Below are 9,209 nucleotides of genomic sequence, written 5' to 3'. Positions count from 1 at the left end.
TCATCTTCTCCCAAAGGTGGCTGGTGACGTCACACGTGTGACATTCATGTGCCATTGGAATATATATTAAAAACATTTCACTGTAGATGAATGCTAAACAGATCATGTTGAAAAGAGATACACTTAAATAAAAATGGCAGAGATACAGGACTGGGGAGTATGTTATATATGTTAAGGCCGCTATGCACAGCCAGACTTAATCATTGTTATTATGGTTAAAATTTTAGGAGTCTGTTTCAAGGCATTTGGTTAAATTTAGATGTGTTGGAGATGAGAAGTTCAACAGCATCATGGACAAAACTATTGTTGTTAAGCACACACAAAATCCTTCAAAGCATAGTGGATTAGGGAAACAGTAACGTTATCTGTTGACGAACAAAAAGAACAGTAATGTCTAAGTAAAACAGGGCATTCAATGACATCTCTTGTCCTGAACATAAGTTGACTGTGTATCACTTTTTTTTATCCCTTCCCTTGATGGTCAGGTTAAAAACGACCAGTTTACCCGTGCGGGTTGGATGACGATATCTAAAGGAGGGTTGGGCTACACCTTGTTAGCCTACGCCCAGTTTCCACCCACCAACAACATATTCATGTGTGCTCAAGATTGGGTAGTTTTTATATTCCCAACTGCACCTGAATGCAGCGGGAGACAGGAGGTGGAGAGAGAGAGAGAGGTAGAGGAGAACAACAGGGGAAAAGAAGGGGGGAGAGATAGCAAGAACCAGCTAGCGCCAGCACAGTGAGCCTACCGTTATTTTGCGACATTGGCGCTACAGATACAACTACATTTTAAGCAGTATGTCCTTTAGCTAAGATGTGACTCCACCAGCTTTACGTCGACTGTGTCCAAGACGGCAGAGAAATGTGCGCCGGTAGCTAACGTTAGCTAGTTTAACGTGAAGACTACTAAAAGGCATCTCTCTGTCGTTTGACCGTGCAGCCAGATCGAAATCTTCGGATGCATGTGTAAACGCTAGTAACGTTAAACCAGCTCGGCACAACATCCCGCTCCTCACCTAGCTAGCTAACCCACCGGTCTCCGGTTACCGTGAAGGCAGGGGAGGGAAAACCACCACACTGTCAAAATGAAATTCACGGAGCATCTCTCAGCTCACATCACCCCGGAGTGGAGAAAGCAGTACATCCAGTATGAGGTATGTTCTCTTCATATTTAACCTGCACTCTTCTAGCCACCAGCTAGCTAACTCTGCAACCACTGGGGGTAATGATGGCTATATGTCTGTCCAGTCTCAAACCTGTTATTTTTCATACAGAGCCATTTTAATATAGCTTCCTTGTCTTTCACTCTCATGTCGTTATACAACAGGAAGAGAGAGAGAGGACCTGCTTCAATTTTTGCACCCGCGAGTCAAGCAACAGCAGCCTACTAGTGTAAGCTAGCTAGCAAACTACCGTTAGACCAGCTAGCTAGGTTAGTTGTGTGTTGCTCTGCAGGTCTCCATCCCGGTCACGTCAAGCTGTATTGAGCTGCTATGTACACCGGTCAGCAGAGGCGCGAGTCTGTCCTCCAAGCTGCTTGGAATGTGTTTTGGGAGACTAAAATGCATTTGACTGACTCATCACTTATTAAGCTAACGTAAGTTAATCTTTGTGCCCGTTAACCACCCTGCCTGTCCCCAAATGCTGACCCAGCTCAGCAGTCCTGCTGCTGGTGTTTCATCATGAGGGTGGTCGGGGTCACACGGTGAGACAGAGGCGCTGGTAGCTCAGTCTGCACCCTTTGACCCATTAACGCTATTCAGATCTGCGGTTCAACTCCTATCCTTTTAAAGACTCGATTTACTTAAATGGCTAACATATACAGATATACAAACATACTCAAGGTTGGGAATTTGGTTTGCAGTACAGTCTATGTTTATACAGCAGGAACATGCTGTTCTTGAGAGAATGGCAGTTCTTAATGTAAGTCTTTATGAAGCCATATCTAGCCTTTAAGGGCCATTCAATGCTGTAATCCAGCTGGTATGTGTGCTGGACAAATTACAATACCAGGATTTGATCTGTAATCAATTTGTAATCAGATCCAGTAATTTGTTACACAATCCGTTGGAACAGAGGCTTTAATACACCAGCGGCCGTTTTGCAGAACGGTGTTAACTGGATATCCGAATGCATGAATTAAGTTTGTAAGTAAGTTGTTACAACCTGAAAATAGATGATTGAATATGCGTCTGACACACTGAAGGGTCACAGCATTTTTGACCAAATACCTCGATATCATAACGCAACAATATTGTAGTGTTGACTATCGGTGGCTTCACAAAATATTTATACAATGAAAGTTTTGATAAATAATCGTCAGTAATGTGGATAATGACTAAGTGGGTAAAAGCAAATAATAAAACAGCTAAAAGAGTCTGGTAAGTTCAGAAAATGACATTTCACAGTCATGCAGCCTTTAAAACCAGGAAAAGGAAAACAACGTAACCTTTTAACTGCACACCTTTTGTTTCGCAAGCTATGCTCCGATCCAGGGCTGTCAAACTCCTTTTAGTTCGTGGGCCACATTGTCCTATTTCGATCTCAAGTGGTCCAGACCAGCAAACCACTCCAGAAAGATCAGAAACTTTACCTGCGACAGACTTTCCTGTCAGCTTGATGTTGGTAAACGTGGATCTCCAGGATTGTTTCAGTAGAGAAGACTACACTGTGTTGGGCTTTTTGCAGCAAAACCACGTAGTTCAATTGTGATTTTAGAGTGTTGTGAATCGCAAACAATACTTTTGTGTTTTGCTTATAGCTGCACGGGTCCGTGTGAAGTCATTGTTGTCTTCTGCCCATGTCCCAGAGGGACCACGCAAAAAGTCCTCCAAGCAGGAAAACCCTGTTTGTTATTTCAACTGGTGAAAACGACCGTCAACACCGTAGATCAGAAGCCTTTTTACCAAAATGCTTTATGCATTGCTCTTTGCTAATACAAAAAGACTGCAGTCAACGAGTAGTTTCCTTATCAATTAGTCTGATCTACTTTTTTCCTTTAAAGACTGGTCTATACAATGTAAGAGAATAGTGAAAAAAGTCCATCACAATTTCCCAGAGTCCAATAGGATGTCATCATTTACCTTGTTTGTCCGTCCAACCATGACATGAGAAACAAACAGATCTTCACAACCTAGACGTTGCAACAATGGGAAGTTTGGCGTTGTTGCTGACAAACAAATCTGCTTCCAGGGCATTTCCCCCCCTCTCTGTACCTGGAGCAGCAGTATCTGCATTGTCTGGTGGTTGCAGTATTGTCACAAGTCATCACCGGTGTTCTGCATAGTTACATATTTCTACAGCTTGGTGGGACTGCAGCAGTCTCTCAGTCAGTGCCACTGAATTCACCACCATACCAAAACATGACTTGTTATGGCAGAACGATGATCTGGAACTTCTATTTAGGGACTTAGAATTTACCTATTGATGGTCTCTTATATATTAAGGTTATTTGTTCACTGGTTCATTTGTGCATGCGTCTGTTTTTCCAGTCAGTCTGAAGCAGAGCTAAGCTTTCTGGCTCAAAGTCAATAGCAATCAGTCATCTCCTCTGCACTCCTGTCCTGACACATTGTTTTAGTTCTGTGTTCCTTTTTGCAGCACACTCAGTCACATTCTGCTCTGAGCCAAAGGTTTCCTTTTGCAGTTAGAAAAGCAGTCTGTGGAGCAGCTTCGCCAGTGCTGTTCAGCCTACCACCGTGTTAAAATTCACCACAGCTTAGCACAGCTCCAGAGATCCAAACAACGACCAAATCAGATTCTTTTATTATTACCACACCAAATACCCTCGGGGGGGGGAGGGGAGGGGGTAGCAAATTCTCTTCCAAAGGTTTTGTCTATTGAAATGACCTTGGTCTTCGTTTGAATAAAACGTAGCTTTGTTAAAGCTCTGGTACACATAAACGCCCTCTGGTGGTACGTGGATGAATATCCAAAATATTTTTTAATTTATATATTGGCCTATCTGTCGATCTGTGTTACACTGCATCAAATGGGCACAAAATCCATATCCACTGCCACTAGGGCTGTAATCTCCCAGTCGACTGGTCGATTTATTGGTCGATACATTGGGCGTGAGCATAATTCTGATTGGACGATTTTTTCCCGTGTTATTTCATCAGGTGGAAGCATAGACCGTTACGGTCTCTGGGTGGAAAGCATTAATTGCTAATGGGGGTGTTTTCAGAGCATCCCTGTTTCACAGGTAACAGTCTGTCTTCAGAACACCCCCCTTGTTTTCACTTTATTGGATTAGCTCGACCCACTGGGGACAGATTGAAGAAAGAACTAGAACGCCTTGGTGTAGTGGTTATCGGCAGCATTTTACAAAAATAGATAACGGGAGAAAGTCGAAGGCAAAGTTTGCAAGTAACAGTTTACATATGGCATATCACTTATAAACAGTAAGCTAACTTTTCTGCGTTAGGTTGCCCTGTCTGTTTTGAGTATTCTATGTAAACATATCAGAATTGGCATATTTCATAGTCCAATAATCGTTTCATAACTATCGGCGCACCCTCCCGCAACGACGGTAGCGTTCCCCAGACCCCCCCAGACCCCGCTGGATGTCAAGCCTCCACCATCTAAACGCAAAAATAATATCGCGGAAGGAATTGTCGACTTTACTGCTCAGGATATGAGGCCCATTGCTGTTATGGAGGGCTGAGGTTATAAGAACTTGTCGATATACAGCGCCAGCACGCCACACCATGTTGCATGGGCTAACCCAAAATGTGAGGGACTCAAAGAGAAAGTCTCAGAGTTCATGCAACACAGCGAGGCACTGAGCTTGACCACAGATATGTCTGAATATACAGTATATATTAAAGTGGACCCCCCTTTTGTGTTAAGAGTAAAAAAAAAAATTAATAGTCTATTCGTGTCTCAGCCGCGAAGCCGAGCTCCGATGTCCAGCCGCTCCGTGCGAGGACAGCGCTGTCAGAGCCGACAGACAGGTGGCATTTCAGTGCAAAATAATTAGATCAAAAAAGATTTAATAAACTGCAAATAGCCTGCACGGACAAGCACTGAGGGACATTAGGCTACAGCTAATTAATCTTACATTTTTTTCCGCCCCTCCGCGCAATTCTTGTTTCAGCAGTAGATGAACCTCGGAAATAGGAGAGTAGAGTTGACTTTCCTATTCAAATCACCATAGCAGGATGGTAAGCGTGTCGGGCATTGTTTGGTACTGTTGCAAAGAACTGTGACCGTTGTAGCGGGCTAACTCATTCTATTTCTATGATCAATGGCACAGTGCTGAGTGCCATATATTTAATTTTTTTGAGCTAGGCAAACAGCAGACGGTTCAATGTCCATACTATCCATACTATAAGATAAACTCAAATAACCTGGCTTGGACAAATATATAGTTATGTTACTGTATATTGTTATGCAGGGGATAGCCAGCCTAACATATCTATGTTGCACTGAGAGGGATAAGTATTATTCTTTGAGTGCATTTTTCAGTTGCTTATTTTCACAACAGTTTCACACGGACTCTGGTATCTTACCGCTTATGCAGGGCTTGGACGCGGACCAGATGTAGCTTGTTGTTCCACCCAGCTGTAAATCTGGCCCTGGGCCCAGTTAGTTTTAGTCCTGTGAAGATGTGGGACCCAGGCCTGTGAGGTTTGCAGAGCCATGCTGACTAGGGCTGTAACATGCATGTCGTGTTTTCCCATGGCAGTCGCGTTTGGGTCTGACACTTTGCAGGACAGTTGGATAAACAGAGTAAATGGACTGTTTATACATAGCACTGTTCTAGTCTTAACGACTACTCAAAGCGATTTTACATAGTACAGGAACCATTCACACACATTCATACACTGTGGCCGAGGCTGCCGTACAAGGTGCCACCTGCGGCCCTGCAGATATGGGACTGCAGGGCCAAGAATTGGACCGCTCCCCTTCTGATTAGTAGGCGACGGCTATACCAAGTGTGTGTGTGTGTGTGTGTGTGTAATAGCAGAGAAAACCCGGGATGTGATGTGAACCAAAAAGTTTCAGCTCTTTTGTTTTCATGCTAGCATGTGCTGTTATTATACCTCATGTCTTTAGCTCAGATTATTGACATTTTAACAGTGTGCAACTTTTTTTTTGTCTACTGACTAACCGACTGGCTGCATTTTCCAATAAAGGTCTATAATAAAAGCTGCTTAATTTAACCTGACAGTTTCCTAGCGTGACTACAACTAGAAGATAATAAAAGCGTGATGGTCATCTGAATGACTCAACTCATTGACTGGCTAAGACATTCTGCTGCTTGACTGCATGTCTGTTGCACTCAGTCAGGCTTTGGGATATTTTAGTAAAAATTGAGATGTTTGTGTGTAAGGGGAGCTGTAACAATTCATTTTCCTATAAATTTCAAGATTAATCAATTGATTAAATGAATGAATACAATTTTTACTACAGTTTCCCAGCATGCAGGCATAGCGCGTGAGGAGCATGGTCGCTGCATTGAAAATGAATTACTAGGCACGTCAATAGTAGTAGCTTCCTCTCTGAAAAGATCTAGTTCACAGTAGAGATGTTCCCATACAATACCAGTATCGGTAGCGCCTCTGATACTACCTAACACGCTGGTATCAAGAAGTACTGGAGCTTCCACACCGATCCGCTTCCACATCAAAAAACCTTAAGAAGTCTACGTTAGAGTTGTTTATTTATGTTCTTTTTCCGTTATAACTGACTGACTAAGTGGATAATAAAAGATAGTTCTACAGCATTAATTGTTTGTGTTTGTTCATCTTTCACAAAGAGTTTAACCCTGAGCCAGCCCGGCAACAAAGATAGAAATAATATCACATCCATACAGTGATAGTAGCATACAGCTGTTAAAACATGATGAAATATGTGACAGACTGGTATCGGATCAGGCCGATACGTGAGTTCAGGTATCAGAATCGGTATCAGGAAGCAGAAAATGGTATCGGACCATCTCTTTTTACAGTTCTTAGTCAAAAATACGGGTAAAACCCTCACACTGTCGAGCCCTGCAATAGACAGACTTTTCTACTAAAAACTTTCTGAATTAAAATTTGATTTAACCAAGTCAGCCACAAATGTCAAATGCATCACTCTATAGTGTACCTTTTTAACACAAAGCCTAAAAAAACGCTCAATGCCACAGCAGCCTTAGTTCATGGGAAGTTAGTTTGCTGATGGTAGCTGGTTTCAGTTCAGGAGCGATGAATAGAGCAGCTGACAGAAACAATCTCCTGTTTTTACTTGCACTCATAGTCCGAGTCAGCAGACATTTAGAGAGAGGTCTCTGAAAGAACACTGACAGACTTAATTAAACAATTGCTGCTTATTTAGTCCATGTTCATCTAAGGTTGTTCCGGATTATCATACGCACCCTCATTTCTTTGCCTGGAAATATTACATTGTGAGCAACAAATCTAATATTGGCAGTAGAGATGTAAGGGTATCAAAATTTAACCTCACGGTTATAGTGACCAAAATGATCACCGGTTGTCAGTATTAATGCGTTATTTTTAAGTGTGTTCAATATGTTCAGAAAGCACTGATAGGCCGACACAAGCTGAAATTGTTTCAAAACGTGTAACGGTGTTTATTATATTACAAAAATATAGGCAACAGGCTCGTAAAAACTAGCTGCTGAAACAGTGGCCCGCTTTAGCTGGTGTCCGGTAAGAAGTTGAACTAGAGAGTTTGTCTGTGAGATCCAAGAAGATTTATTTTTAACTCCAACATGAAGTAAAATATGAAGTTCTATTTGACGTTCCATGGGAGGTTGGATGTGGTTCTGAAAGATAAGCAAATAATAATAATGCACATTAAAAAGCATCCAACTTACTATGAACATTATTTACCAATATTAAATGTTTACATTAATGTCTCTGTAATAATTAACATGCAACGTATTGCTCAGTAACGCAAACTGAGAATAAGTCACATCTATTTAGAGCTGGGCAAAATATCGATATATCAATATAGTGATATGGGTCTAGATATTGTCTAATCGTAGTATGGTATAAGTGTTGTCTTTTCCTTGTTTTAAAGGCTGCATTACAGTAAGATGATCATTTTCTGAACTTACCAGACTGTTGTAACTGTTCTATTATTTGCCTCTACCCACTTAGTCATTATAGCCACATTACTGATGCTCAGTCATCAATCATCAAAAATCTCATTGTTTAAATATTTTGTGAAAGCACAAATAGCTCAATTTACTGGTGCGTTTGGGTGACTTACTAAATGGAACATGTTACACTGTTAGTCCTGTGCTGCCTTCAGCAGAATATGGTCATGGAAGACCGCTGCATAGTCTGCTGGTCTTATCTGTTTAGGGTGGAAAGCAAATAATGAAGGATTAAAGAGAAGGACTGGGAAAGGAAGGGTGGTCCGAGAGAGGAGGACGAGGGAGTAAGATGTAGGGGAACATACATGGCCATGTTTAAACAGACTGGTGTGACTTGTCCAGGAGGAAACATGAGAACAACTGTGGAGACCGAAGGGAGGGATTAAAAGAAAGAAGTGTCTATATTGTCATAATCCCCATAGGATCTCTGATTAAAACCACTTTCTAGGACCAAAGAGAAGACTGTGGAGAAAAAAGGCTAAATTGAGAAAGAGAAGAAAAGGGTAAAAAGGTCAGGCATGTGAGAAGCTAGGTTTGAGTGCTGATGGCACTGACTACCACATGACTGGTATTAGAGGATCACACACTTGCTCACTGCTCATGCACACACACATGTGCATAGGTCACATTCATATATCTCTTTTAAGTTCCTATAGCTGCCCCCTGTTATGTGAGGCCAGCCTTTAATAATAACCATTTACAACACTGCACGATCTGTTCCACGCTCGTAGTTGTGGCGGTCTGCCATTAGCCTCCACCTGGAAGCCAATGTTAGTTTAGCTTACAGCTAATTTGGCTAACTGCTAGCAGAGACACCATGTAATAACTTAAAAAGACCCTCAAAATAAAATTTGACTATAAAAGCTGATACGTCAGTTTTACTTTACTTGTACTCATTCAAAATACAATCAATCAATACTCGTCTTTATAGCTATTAATGTAAAGTCTTATTTTAGCTGTGGCCTGCTTTCCTCGTGTTTGAGTTAACATTGTTTCAGACCATATCAAGCTTTTACTTAGTGGTTAGCCAAATTAGCTGTTAGCTAAACTAATGTTAGCTTCCATGAACATCTCGCCTATGCGTACGACGGATCAT

The 9,209-nt window shown here is 41.7% G+C and overlaps 1 protein-coding gene across 1 annotated transcript in view; it reads left to right on the top strand.

The window, feature by feature from the left end:
• The first annotated feature begins 638 nt into the window (after nucleotides 1–638).
• The window catches only part of LOC117953973 (xenotropic and polytropic retrovirus receptor 1 homolog), a 35,405-nt gene continuing 26,834 nt past the window's right edge, over nucleotides 639–9,209 (top strand). Inside the window, exon 1 of the mRNA XM_034887401.1 lies at nucleotides 639–1,157. Coding sequence (XP_034743292.1) covers nucleotides 1,089–1,157 — 69 coding nt within the window. The 5' untranslated portion in view covers nucleotides 639–1,088. The remainder of the gene's footprint in view (nucleotides 1,158–9,209) is intronic.

The sequence above is a fragment of the Etheostoma cragini genome, chromosome 12 (assembly GCF_013103735.1).
Source record: "Etheostoma cragini isolate CJK2018 chromosome 12, CSU_Ecrag_1.0, whole genome shotgun sequence".
NCBI lineage: Eukaryota > Metazoa > Chordata > Actinopteri > Perciformes > Percidae > Etheostoma > Etheostoma cragini.
The sequence above is the reverse complement of the archived record's forward strand: the minus strand, read 5'-3'. Positions and strand labels throughout refer to the sequence as shown.